Below are 13,483 nucleotides of genomic sequence, written 5' to 3'. Positions count from 1 at the left end.
GGAAAACAATCTGTATTCAGATCTATACCTCATGATTCTAATGATTGCCCTTGAGCTTTGTTGATGGTGATTGCTAATCGACCATTCCCTGTCCCGGTGTCCCGGTCGTCATTTATATCCCCCTGTTTCCCCCGGTGTCCCCGTTGTAGTTGTGTCCCTGTGTCTCGGTCGTCATTTATATTCCCTGTGTCCCGGTCGTCATTTGTATCCCGGTGTCTCGGTCTGTATATACATTCGTTTTTTAGTTTTGTTTTTCTCCTTTATTTTTTTCCTTTTTTTTTTCTTTTTTAGTTTATTTGGATTTTTAGATTTTTTAGTTTTTTTATTAGTTTTTAGGTTTTTTTTTCTTTTTAGTTTTTTTGTAGTTTTTACCTTCTTTTTAGTTTTGTTAGTTCTTTTTTTTACTTATGTCCTGGTCGTCATTTATACTCCCTGTGTCCCGGTGCTTTGTTGATTGCTAATCGAACATTCCTTTTGTCCTGGTCGCTTTCTCTTTGAGTGTCGTCACTTATTTTTTTCTTTTTTAGTTCTTTTAGTTTTTACCTTTTTTAGTTTTTTTTAGTTTTTTAGATGAAAATTTTTTTAGTTTTTTCCTTTTTTTCTTTTTAGTTTTTTATTGGTTTTTACCTTTATTTTAGCTTATTTTTCAGTTTTTTCCTTTTTTTTATTTTTTTTTTTATTTTTTATTTTTTTTAGTTTTTTACCTTTTTTTAGTTTTTTTAGTTTTTTTAGTTTTTTAGCTTTTTTACTTTTTTTATTAGTTTTTAGTTTTTTTTGTAGTTTTTGCCTTTTTTTAGTTTTTTCAGTTTTTTTTTTAGTTTTTTATTGGTTTTTACCTTTATTTTAGCTTATTTTTCAGTTTTTTCCTTTTTTTTAGTTTTTTTTAGTTTTTAGTTTTTTAGTTTTTTACCTTTTTTTAGTTTTTTTAGTTTTTTTTAGTTTTTTAGCTTTTTTATTTTTTTTATTAGTTTTTAGTTTTTTTTGTAGTTTTTGCCTTTTTTTAGTTTTTTTAGTTTTTTAGCTTTTTTATTAGTTTTTAGTTTTTTTTGTAGTTTTTGCCTTTTTTTAGTTTTTTTCTTTTTAGTTTTTTTGTAGTTTTTACCTTCTTTTTAGTTTTGTTAGTTTTTTTTTTTACTTATGTCCTGGTCGTCATTTATACTCCCTGTGTCCCGGTGCTTTGTTGATTGCTAATCGAACATTCCTTTTGTCCTGGTCGCTTTCTCTTTGAGTGTCGTCATTTATTTTTTTCTTTTTTAGTTCTTTTAGTTTTTACCTTTTTTAGTTTTTTTTAGTTTTTTAGATGAAAATTTTTTTTAGTTTTTTCCTTTTTTTCTTTTTAGTTTTTTATTGGTTTTTACCTTTATTTTAGCTTATTTTTCAGTTTTTTCCTTTTTTTTAGTTTTTTTATTTTTTATTTTTTTAGTTTTTTACCTTTTTTTAGTTTTTTTAGTTTTTTTAGTTTTTTAGCTTTTTTACTTTTTTTATTAGTTTTTAGTTTTTTTGTAGTTTTTGCCTTTTTTTAGTTTTTTCAGTTTTTTTTTAGTTTTTTATTGGTTTTTACCTTTATTTTAGCTTATTTTTCAGTTTTTTCCTTTTTTTTAGTTTTTTTTTAGTTTTTAGTTTTTTTAGTTTTTTACCTGTTTTTAGTTTTTTTAGTTTTTTTAGTTTTTTAGCTTTTTATTTTTTTTTATTAGTTTTTAGTTTTTTTTTGTAGTGTTTGCCTTTTTTTAGTTTTTTAGTTTTTTAGCTTTTTTATTAGTTTTTAGTTTTTTTGTAGTTTTTGCCTTTTTTTAGTTTTTTTAGTTTTTTAGCTTTTTTATTTTTTTTATTAGTTTTTAGTTTTTTTTTTGTAGTTTTTGCCTTTTTTTAGTTTTTTCAGTTTTCAGTTTTGTCACCTGATCCAGTTTTTTCAGGAGACGTCACCTTATCCATCCACAGATCCACACACAGACAACTTATTTTTATATATATAGATTGTATAAAACAAATTCCAATAACTCAAAAATCATATCCAAGCTGTAACATCTCAAGTTAACTGTAGTATTAAAGCAGTTTGTCCATATGGCTTTTTTATTATAACTGTCTATTTTTAAGAACCTTTTACTAGATAAGAGGAAAGATTTCTTTATAACAGTTTTTAAATTATCGAACACTAAATTAAGTGATAAATTAGTATACATTGTCGCAAAATCGAAAGACTCAATTCTTTTAGCTGAAACCATTGTTAAAGAATCTATCACCTGCAGTGAATTATTAACACTCCAATATGGATTAAAATTCGAAATATTTTTAATACCAGAACAATAGGCTTTAAGTTTATTTACAATTTCCTTTAAAATTAAAGAGAAGTCAGTAGCAGCAATGCGGATTGGACATTTAGCTGCTCCAGCAATAAACCGTGGTTTAGGGGGATTCTTATGAAATTTTACAGTCCAATATAGGAAAGGGAACTTTTTATCATTGTCATTTATTTTAATATTAAAATTTTTAAAAAGTATTTCTTCAGTCTTTTCAATTAAATTCTCATCCTCTATATTTACCTTTTCATAAACATTAGTTGTGCATAACTCCCTTTTTAAGATATCACAATACAGCTTCTGACAAATTATGGCAAAATTATTATTAGCTTTATCCACTGGCACAATTACAAATTCATTCTTTAGATTAGCAATTGCTTGTTTAATCTTCGCATTATAAAATAATGATTTAGTGTTACTATTTTTTAAGTTAGAATATATTTTATTTCTTACTCTACTAATAATTAAATTCTTCCAACTTTGAAAACTCTCTTTATTTTTATTCTCTTTCTTACACCACTTATCAATAAATAAATCAAAATCATTTCCCAAGCCATCAAGAACACTCGATGGTTTCAGATGATGAGAAAGACGGAAATTAGCCCCTTTATTCATTATAATTTGAAGATCATCTTGCTTTATTATTGACAAGTCCCCTGTTATAACATGTTTGTAAGTAGGATTTACAAATGGGCCAAGTTGCTTACAATTACAAACTGGTTTCCAATTTATATCGCTATCTAGTTTTTTTAGTATTAAATTATAATTAAAAATAATTTGCCCAATAGTTTTTGAAAATTTATAAGTTAAAATTGGACTCATTATAATTTAAATTACTAGGAAGGGCCTGTTTCACATGCCACTGATTTAAAATTTCTGGTAAATTAATATCTTCAATCTGCTTACAAGTAAAATTAATAGGTAAATATAATCTGTTATCCTTATTACTAATCTTATCGAACTTTTTCTTTTTTGAAATAAATTTCGTTTTAGTTAGAATGCAAATTGTATCACATATTACTTTAAAATTATAATCAAGAGCTGTATTATTCTTAACAATCCAGAAAAGTTTGATTAAATTCTTCTTGGATAAATTATTTAGACACTTTATTACAGAAATCATACCCCTAGATTCAAGTAGCTGGCATAGATCTATAGATTGCATATGTACATCTAATTCATTTTTTCTATTATTTTTCCTATGTCCTCTCGATCGTTTTTTACGTTTAGTAGGACAAGTAAAAGAAGGATGGTCTATAAAACCATCAATACATTTAACAACAACATGAGACATGTCACCATATTTTGCTACACGATCATTTAGTCCAAAAGGATAAGCTGTACCAAGAGTATGGATCCAGAAATCCTCCTGTTTACGTAGTCTATTATTCTTCTCTTCTTTATTTAAATTTTCTAATTCTAAATTTTCTAAAATTGTGACAGTTATATCTGATATGGAACATTTACCATTACTACAATGTTGAATTAGATAGTTATTAGTTTTTTCATTATTAACTGTTGTCTTGTGTCCAGAAAATCTTTTATATATATTATTAGTTGTTTTCCCCACATATTGTAGGCAGCATTTATTACATTCTAATAGGTAAATTACATTGGTTGTTCTACAATTAACATTACCACGTAACTTGCATGCAAAATTTTTATTATACAATGTACTTTTAACAGAAGTCCGTGGGACAAAATGATCTTGGCAAAGAAAACAACGACTTTTACACTTACTGACTTTCAAAAAATCGTTCCGAGTTCTGAGGCTAATATTTGTGTTTTGTTGCATAAAATATATATATATATATATATATATCTATATATATAAAAATAAGTTGTCTGTCCGTTACGCCAGATTATATCTATATATATAAAAATAAGTTGTCTGTGTGTGGATCTGTGGATGGATCAGGTGACGTCACCTGAAAAAACTGGATCAGGTGACGTCAAAACTGAAAAAACTAAAAAAAGGCAAAAACTACAAAAAAAACTAAAAACGAATAAAAAAAATAAAAAAGCTAAAAAACTAAAAAAACTAAAAAAAGGCAAAAACTACAAAAAAACTAAAAACTAATAAAAAAGCTAAAAAACTAAAAAAACTAAAAAAAGGCAACAACTACAAAAAAAACTAAAAACTAATAAAAAAAATAAAAAAGCTAAAAAACTAAAAAAACTAAAAAAACTAAAAAAAGGTAAAAAACTAAAAAAAAACTAAAAACTAAAAAAAAACTAAAAAAAAGGAAAAAACTGAAAAATAAGCTAAAATAAAGGTAAAAACCAATAAAAAACTAAAAAAAAAACTGAAAAAACTAAAAAAAGGCAAAAACTACAAAAAAAACTAAAAACTAATAAAAAAAAGTAAAAAAGCTAAAAAACTAAAAAACTAAAAAAACTAAAAAAAGGTAAAAAACTAAAAAAAATAAAAAATAAAAAAAAACTAAAAAAAAGGAAAAAACTGAAAAATAAGCTAAAATAAAGGTAAAAACCAATAAAAAACTAAAAAGAAAAAAAGGAAAAAACTAAAAAAAATTTTCATCTAAAAAACTAAAAAAAACTAAAAAAGGTAAAAACAAAGGCAAAAACTACAAAAAAAACTAAAAACTAATAAAAAAAATAAAAAAGCTAAAAAACTAAAAAAATAAAAAAAGGCAAAAACTACAAAAAAAACTAAAAACTAATAAAAAAGCTAAAAAACTAAAAAAACTAAAAAAAAGGCAAAAACTACAAAAAAAACTAAAAACTAATAAAAAAAATAAAAAAGCTAAAAAACTAAAAAAACTAAAAAAACTAAAAACTAAAAAAAACTAAAAAAAAGGAAAAAACTTAAAAATAAGCTAAAATAAAGGTAAAAACCAATAAAAAACTAAAAAAAAAACTGAAAAAACTAAAAAAAGGCAAAAACTACAAAAAAACTAAAAACTAATAAAAAAAGTAAAAAAGCTAAAAAACTAAAAAAACTAAAAAAACTAAAAAAACTAAAAAAAGGTAAAAAACTAAAAAAAAAAAATAAAAAAAAACTAAAAAAAAAGGAAAAAACTGAAAAATAAGCTAAAATAAAGGTAAAAACCAATAAAAAACTAAAAAGAAAAAAAGGAAAAAACTAAAAAAAATTTTCATCTAAAAAACTAAAAAAAACTAAAAAAGGTAAAAACTAAAAGAACTAAAAAAGAAAAAAATAAATGACGACACTCAAAGAGAAAGCGACCAGGACAAAAGGAATGTTCGATTAGCAATCAACAAAGCACCGGGACACAGGGAGTATAAATCACGACCAGGACATAAGTAAAAAAAAAACTAACAAAACTAAAAAGAAGGTAAAAACTACAAAAAAACTAAAAAGAAAAAAAAACTAAAAACTAATAAAAAAACTAAAAAATCTAAAAATCTAAATAAACTAAAAAAGAAAAAAAAGGAAAAAAATAAAGGAGAAAAACAAAACTAAAAAACGAATGTATATACAGACCGGTACACCGGGATACAAATGACGACCGGGACACAGGGAATATAAATGACGACCGGGACACAGGGACACAACTACAACGGGGACACCGGGGGAAACAGGGGGATATAAATGACGACCGGGACAAAAAAACTAAAAAGAAAAAAAAACTAAAAACTAATAAAAAACTAAAAAATCTAAAAATCTAAATAAGCTAAAAAAGAAAAAAAAAGGAAAAAAATAAAGGAGAAAAACAAAACTAAAAACGAATGTATATACAGACCGGGACACCGGGATACAAATGACGACCGGGACACAGGGAATATAAATGACGACCGGGACACAGGGACACAACTACAACGGGGACACCGGGGGAAACAGGGGGATATAAATGACGACCGGGACAGGGAATGGTCGATTAGCAATCACCATCAACAAAGCTCAAGGGCAATCATTAGAATCATGAGGTATAGATCTGAATACAGATTGTTTTCCCATGGACCATTATATGTTGCATGTTCAAGAGTCGGTAAACCTGACAATCTATTTATATGCAAAGACAATGGGACAGCAAAGAATGTTGTATATTCGCAAGTTTTACGTAGTTAAAACCATATATATATATATATATATATATATATATATATATATATATATATATATATATATATATATATATATATCATATTCCCTATGTGCCGGTGTCCCGGTCGTCATTTGTGTCCCGATGTCCCGGTCTGTAATTTCGTCAGTTGAAAACTTATGATGAAATAAATTTTTAATTTTTTCCCTTTTTTTGTTTTTAGTTTTTTTTTATTGGTTTTTACCTTTTTTTAGGTTTTTTAGTTTTTTTCTTTTTTCTTTTTAGTTTTTTTTGAAGTTTTTATCTTTTTAGTTTTTTTATTTTTATTTATATTTTTTTAGTTTTCTTTTTCTCCTTTATTTTTCAGTTTTTTCCTTATTTTAGTTTTTTTTCTTTTTTAGTTCTTTTAGTTTTTACCTTTTTTAGTTTTTTTTAGTTTTTTTAGTTTTTTAGCTTTTTTTATTTTCTTTTATTAGTTTTTAGTTTATTTTATGGTTTTTTCCTTTTTTTAGTTTTTTATCTTTTTTTAGTTTTTTTTTAGTTTTTAAGCTTTTTTAGATTTTTTTATTTTGTTTTCTTTTTTTTTGTAGTTTTTACCTTCTTTAGATTTTTGCTTCTTTTATTTTTTTAGCTTTTTTAGTTTTTTTTCGTTTTTTCTTTTTAGTTTTTTTGTAGTTTTTATCTTTTTTATTTTTTTGTATTTTTATTCATATTTTTTTAGTTTTCTTTTTCTCTTTTATTTTTCAGTCTTTTCCTTTTTTTAGTTTTTTTCTTTTTTAGTTTTTAGTTTTTTTTTAGTTTTTTACCTTTTTTTAGTTTTTTTAGTTTTTTAGATTTTTTAGTTTTTTTATTAGTTTTTAGTTTTTTTTGTAGTTTTTGCCTTTTTTTAGTTTTTTCAGTTTTTTTTAGTTTTTAGTTTTTTACCTTTTTTTATTTTTTTTTAGTTTTTTAGCTTTTTTAGTTTTTTTTTCTTTTTAGTTTTTTTTGTAGTTTTTACCTTTTTTAGTTTTTTTTCTTATTTTGTATTAGTGTGAAATAATTCAGACGTCATATGCGGACAAACATGACGTCACCTGATCCATCCACAGATCCACACACAGACAACTTATTTTTATATATATAGATATATATATATATATATATATATATATATATATATATATATATATATATATATATATATATATATATATATATATATATATATATATATATATATATATATATATATATATATATCTATCTATATTCACAGGTTGGACATAGGGAGACAACTACAATGGCGCGTAACTAATATGGCGCGTAACGACTTACGCGCGCGGGGGGGGCTTGGGGGGGGGCGCGAAGCGCCCCCACCAACTAGGTGTTGGGGTGGCGCGAATATGTGTGTGTGTGTTTTTAATTGCGTAAAACTTGCGAATATACAACATTCTTCGCTGTCCCATTGTCTGTGCATATAAATAGATTGTCAGGTTTACTGACTCTTGAACATGCAACATATAATTGTCCATGGGAAAAACAATCTGTATTCAGATCTATACCTCATTATTCTAATGATGTGTACCTGTGTCCCGGTCGTCATTTATATTCCTTGTGTCCCGGTCATCATTTGTGTCCCGGTGTCCCAGTTTGTAATTTCTCTTTGAGTGTCCCGGTCGTCATTTATATTCCCTGTGTCCCGGTGTCCCGGTCGTCATTTGTGTCCCGGTCTGTAATTTCTCTTCGAACAATCCATGGGTCCCGGTCGTCATTTATATATCTTCCCTGTGCCCCCGGCGTCCCTGTTGTAGTTGTGTCCCTGTGTCCCGGTCGTCTTTTATATTCCCTGTGTCCCGGTGTCCCAGTCTGTAATTTCTCTTTGAGGTTCCCGGTCGTCATTTATATTCCCATGTGTCCCGGTCGTTATTTGTGCCCCGGTCTGTAATTTCATCAGTTGACAAACATGACGTCAGTCGACAAACAACTTCATGACGCATACAGCTCAATCCTTATAATGACGTCAGTCGACAAACATGACGTCAGTCGACACACAAACATGACGTCACTCGACAGGCACACAGACAACTTATCTATTTTTATATATATAGATACGTCAGTTGACAAACATGACGTCAGTCGACACACAAACATGACGTCAGTAGACAGATACACAGACAAACAACTTATTTTTATATCTATAGATTAATTGAATCAAAACAAAACGTTATTGTTATTATGCTTTTCACACTTACCTATGTGACCCTTTTCCAAAGACACACAGACATGACGTCACTTGACAGACATAACACACATACAACTTTTATATATATATATATATATATATATATATATATATATATATATATATATATATATATATATATATATATATATATATATATATATATATATATATATATATATATATATATATATATATCTATATATATAAAAATAAGTTGTCTGTCTGTGGATGTGTGGATGGGTCAGGTGACGTCACCTGAAAAAACTGGATCAGGTGACGTCAAAACTGAAAAAACTAAAAAAAGGCAAAAACTACAAAAAAAACTAAAAACTAATAAAAAAAATAAAAAAGCTAAAAAACTAAAAAAACTATAAAGGTAAAAACCAATAAAAAACTAAAAAAAAACTGAAAAAACTAAAAAAAGGCAAAAACTACAAAAAAAACTAAAAACTAATAAAAAAAGTAAAAAAGCTAAAAAACTAAAAAAACTAAAAAAACTAAAAAAAGGTAAAAAACTAAAAAAAATAAAAAATAAAAAAAAACTAAAAAAAAGGAAAAAACTGAAAAATAAGCTAAAATAAAGGTAAAAACCAATAAAAAACTAAAAAGAAAAAAAGGAAAAAACTAATAAATGACGACACTCAAAGAGAAAGCGACCAGGACAAAAGGAATGTTCGATTAGCAATCAACAAAGCACCGGGACACAGTGAGTATAAATGACGACCAGGACATAAGTAAAAAAAAAAAACTATCTATATATATAAAAATAAGTTGTCAAACTAAAAAAAGGCAAAAACTACAAAAAAAAACTAAAAACTAATAAAAAAGCTAAAAAACTAAAAAAACTAAAAAAAAGGCAAAAACTACAAAAAAAACTAAAAACTAATAAAAAAATAAAAAAGCTAAAAAACTAAAAAAACTAAAAAAACTAAAAAAAGGTAAAAAACTAAAAAAACTAAAAACTAAAAAAAACTAAAAAAAAGGAAAAAACTGAAAAATAAGCTAAAATAAAGGTAAAAACCAATAAAAAACTAAAAAAAAAAAACTGAAAAAACTAAAAAAAGGCAAAAACTACAAAAAAACTAAAAACTAATAAAAAAAGTAAAAAAGCTAAAAAACTAAAAAAACTAAAAAAACTAAAAAAACTAAAAAAAGGTAAAAAACTAAAAAAAATAAAAAATAAAAAAAACTAAAAAAAAAGGAAAAAACTGAAAAATAAGCTAACATAAAGGTAAAAACCAATAAAAACTAAAAAGAAAAAAAGGAAAAAACTAAAAAAAATTTTCATCTAAAAAACTAAAAAAAACTAAAAAAGGTAAAAACTAAAAGAACTAAAAAAGAAAAAAATAAATGACGACACTCAAAGAGAAAGCGACCAGGACAAAAGGAATGTTCGATTAGCAATCAACAAAGCACCGGGACATAGGGAGTATAAATGACGACCAGGACATAAGTAAAAAAAAAATTAACAAAACTAAAAAGAAGGTACCGGAGGAAATAGGGGGATGTAAATGACGACCGGGACACCGGGACAGGGAATGGTCGATTAGCAATCACCATCAACAAAGCTCAAGGGCAATCATTAGAATCATGAGGTATAGATCTGAATACAGATTGTTTTCCCATGGACCATTATATGTTGCATGTTCAAGAGTCGGTAAACCTGACAATCTATTTATATGCAAAGACAATGGGACAGCAAAGAATGTTGTATATTCGCAAGTTTTACGTAGTTAAAACCATATATATATATATCTATCTATATTCACAGGTGGGACATAGGGACACAACTACAATGGCGCGTAACTATTATGGCGCGTAACGACTTACGCGCGCGGGGGGGCTTGGGGGGGGCGCGAAGCGCCCCCACCAACTAGGTGTTGGGGTGGCGCGAAGCGCCACCCCAACAGCTAGTATATATATATATATACCCATTTATCATTACACTCAATCAGTTTCGATACCTACTCAGTTTCTTCTGATGTCTACACCAGGATTCAAAGGAGTTTATATCAGACAAAAAAAAACTGGTGCTTCAAAATTTATATATCTAAAAGTACCACTTTTTTATCAAAGCATGGTTCACTCAAAACATGTTTTAGGCATATTTCTGCTGCGTCTTGGCTCCTTGTAACACGAGTGGCGTATTTTCGCCACGTTTGGCACCAGTTCACGAAAAATAGTGGATTGGCTGGTGGTTGAAATATTCAACCCCCTAGAGCTTTCAAATTCTTGAGGGGGATCAGTTTTTTTGTACAATTCGTTCAATGAATATATTTAAAAAAAGGCAATTTTCAACGAAAATAGCAATACAAATGATTTTTTTCTTCAGATCTAGGAGAAGGAGGCAAAAGTCCTGGAGGAAAAGCCTCCATCCCTTCTCCTTGACGCCCTTATTTGGCACGTGCAAAAGGTTTCGCAAGCTTTTTGAAGGGTTTCAACCAGGGGCGTAATTTGCTGTGGAATCCTGTGGTGGCGCAGTGGATTTGACCTTAGCTTGGTATACGGGACCCAGAGATCGAATCACTCTGCAGGAATGCACTGCAGGGCCGACGCAAGGACCTTAGTAGTCAAGAAGCGTCGTTAATTCTTAAATAATAATAATAATTTGCTGTGGAGCAGGGGGGAGGTAACTTTTCCCCAAATCCGAGTTTGCCCCAAAGCTAAAATTTAGTTTCTTCAGATATCTTAGCAAAACTAAAAAAAGGCCACCATAATTCAAGTATCCAAATAAACGGGTCTGTTTTTTCATTATATATATGCCTTTACGTCCCTCTTCTCTTGTAGAAATCAATGCTGTATACCTGTGGTTGAGATGAATGTATTAAACGCTAGTTGTGATTTCTGAATAGTTGGTTAAGTTAATAGCAAATGTATAAAACGTAGTTTAAATGATGGTATTTTTGTATTACACCAAACACACTCGAAAAGTTTGCTCTAATTCATTATGATTAACCTGACTTCACTTTTTGAGTATATTTAGTATACTACAAAAGTACCTAAATGGATGCTGATTTGTGTTAGTTTTGATATTTGCACATACATCAAGTAATTATATACTGGTTAAACAGGACAAAAACGGGTTATTTTAAGACAGTGCATATGCTAGTTACGTGATAAACCCGTTTCAATTCCTGTAGGGGATAGTAGAAGCAAAGATCCTACATAGCTGTATGACCTACGGTTAGCATATTAAAAAATATATAAGCATTAAAGGTTACTTGGTAATTGCCATGGTATATAAACAAAACGACAATAATTTAACTTCGCCAATATTCTAATCATCAATCCCTGTGATTGTTATTTTTAATACCATTATTTTAAAATTAAATTAATGTACTGATTGCCATTTTCATAGGATTTAACTTTTGGTTGGAGGGGGGAGGGATAATTATTTTGCAATTGTACGGTGTACTCGATCGAAGGCCTTATAACTTGACAATCTGGACATCTTGATTTAGCGGGTAAGATTTATCAGAAGAAGAGAAAATTAGTTTTTTGTTTTGTTTTATAAGCTTATATACGGTATATAAAGTGACTATATAAGTCAATATAGTCAATATAGACTATATTGTCAATATAGACTATATAGATAATTTAGTAAATATAAACTATATTGACTGTATTGGCTAGTCAAAATAGTCAATAATGACTAGTCAATACCTAACTTGGAAAAATCATGTATTTGTAACCCCACTATATATTCGAATTTCTTATCGCCGAGCGGAAGGGCTCAATTCTCAAAATGTATTTTACTCAGTAGCTTTTCATGCAAAGGAAAAGCAGCTGGTTAGGCTAAGAGGAAAAGGGAGGGGGTGGATGCTACGTCTTCTGTCAGAATATAACTTATATATTTACTTCTGAGGATGTACTCTACATAGCGAATATATTGCGGTGTAGGGGGGGGGGTGGATTTACGGATCCCGTTTTCTTCCTAGTTATCGATTTGATTCTTTAGTATTTTCGGAGATTTACGATTTTGGAGGAAATTTATAAACATTGACGAGTTGCTCCAGTGAGTTGCTTAAAATTTTCAAATTAGGCCTCTCTTGATGGACGTGAATAGCAAACAAGGGGGGGGGGGTTACCTTGGTTTTGACGGATCTATCCCTACGAGAAATATTTAACTTTAAGTCGCGACTCACGCCTACGGACGGAGCATTGACCGTCATAAATAAATACATAGGTACATATTTAAAAAAGGAAGTAAAAACTGGTTCAGAATAAAAGTGAATGGAAATGAATCGCATATTTTATTATTCTGAGCCCGGTGATCCTTTTACGCCTAAGATTTGCTCAGGTTTACTTGTTTCTTGTTGCGCCACGTTGCATGATTTTCATGTGAATTAAATTTAAAATAGTATTGAGTCAGAGTGTAAGGTCTGTTATAATGAAAAGAAATACGTTCCTTATGCTTTTAATAACGTGGGTTGTTGGCTTTGTGACTGTATTCCAGTGGAGGATTCAGGATAGGGCTGGGAATGAAGAGTTTTCTCTAACAGATGATGGAAGGTTAGTATTTTTTATTTTTTTTTTTATTTATATCATGTTTTTTTGTATCATGTATTTTTTATTTTTTTTTTCGTTATATCATGTTTCAGGAAGGTATTTTTAAGTACCTATCTCCACTACTTCTCCCTCTAGAGGGTCCTGAAATTTGCCTACATGACGGGTTTATACCTACTGAAATTTTGACAAAACAATATTTTACCTTAATTTTCAATTATCAGTTTCTTTTTCCTGGCTTTAGTTTTGAAAATGCAATTCCTGTTATTTTAATAGAATTTTAAGCCATTTCACTGGGCTTTTTTTAAGCCATTTCAACAATTAATTTTACTTAATTTAAGCAGAAGATCTATTTTGCAAGTTTCACTTTTAAAACACACAGATTTTAAAGGTCATCAAAGGTCAAGACCTTCTAAAGGGACAAGGAG

The 13,483-nt window shown here is 28.2% G+C and overlaps 1 protein-coding gene and 1 long non-coding RNA gene across 2 annotated transcripts in view; one reads left to right on the top strand and one right to left on the bottom strand.

The window, feature by feature from the left end:
- Positions 1 to 446: 446 nt before the first annotated feature.
- Positions 447 to 13,483, bottom strand: part of LOC136028310 (uncharacterized) — a 232,305-nt gene continuing 219,268 nt past the window's right edge. Inside the window, exon 2 of the long non-coding RNA XR_010617807.1 lies at positions 447 to 543. This is a non-coding gene — a long non-coding RNA (uncharacterized LOC136028310). The remainder of the gene's footprint in view (positions 544 to 13,483) is intronic.
- Positions 12,834 to 13,483, top strand: part of LOC136028309 (galactosylceramide sulfotransferase-like) — a 37,039-nt gene continuing 36,389 nt past the window's right edge. Inside the window, exon 1 of the mRNA XM_065706073.1 lies at positions 12,834 to 13,061. Within this exon, the coding sequence (XP_065562145.1) occupies positions 12,940 to 13,061 (122 nt within the window). The 5' untranslated portion in view covers positions 12,834 to 12,939. The remainder of the gene's footprint in view (positions 13,062 to 13,483) is intronic.

The sequence above is a fragment of the Artemia franciscana genome, chromosome 6 (genome assembly GCF_032884065.1).
Source record: "Artemia franciscana chromosome 6, ASM3288406v1, whole genome shotgun sequence".
Lineage (NCBI taxonomy): Eukaryota > Metazoa > Arthropoda > Branchiopoda > Anostraca > Artemiidae > Artemia > Artemia franciscana.
This window is presented reverse-complemented; position numbering and strand designations above follow the sequence as displayed.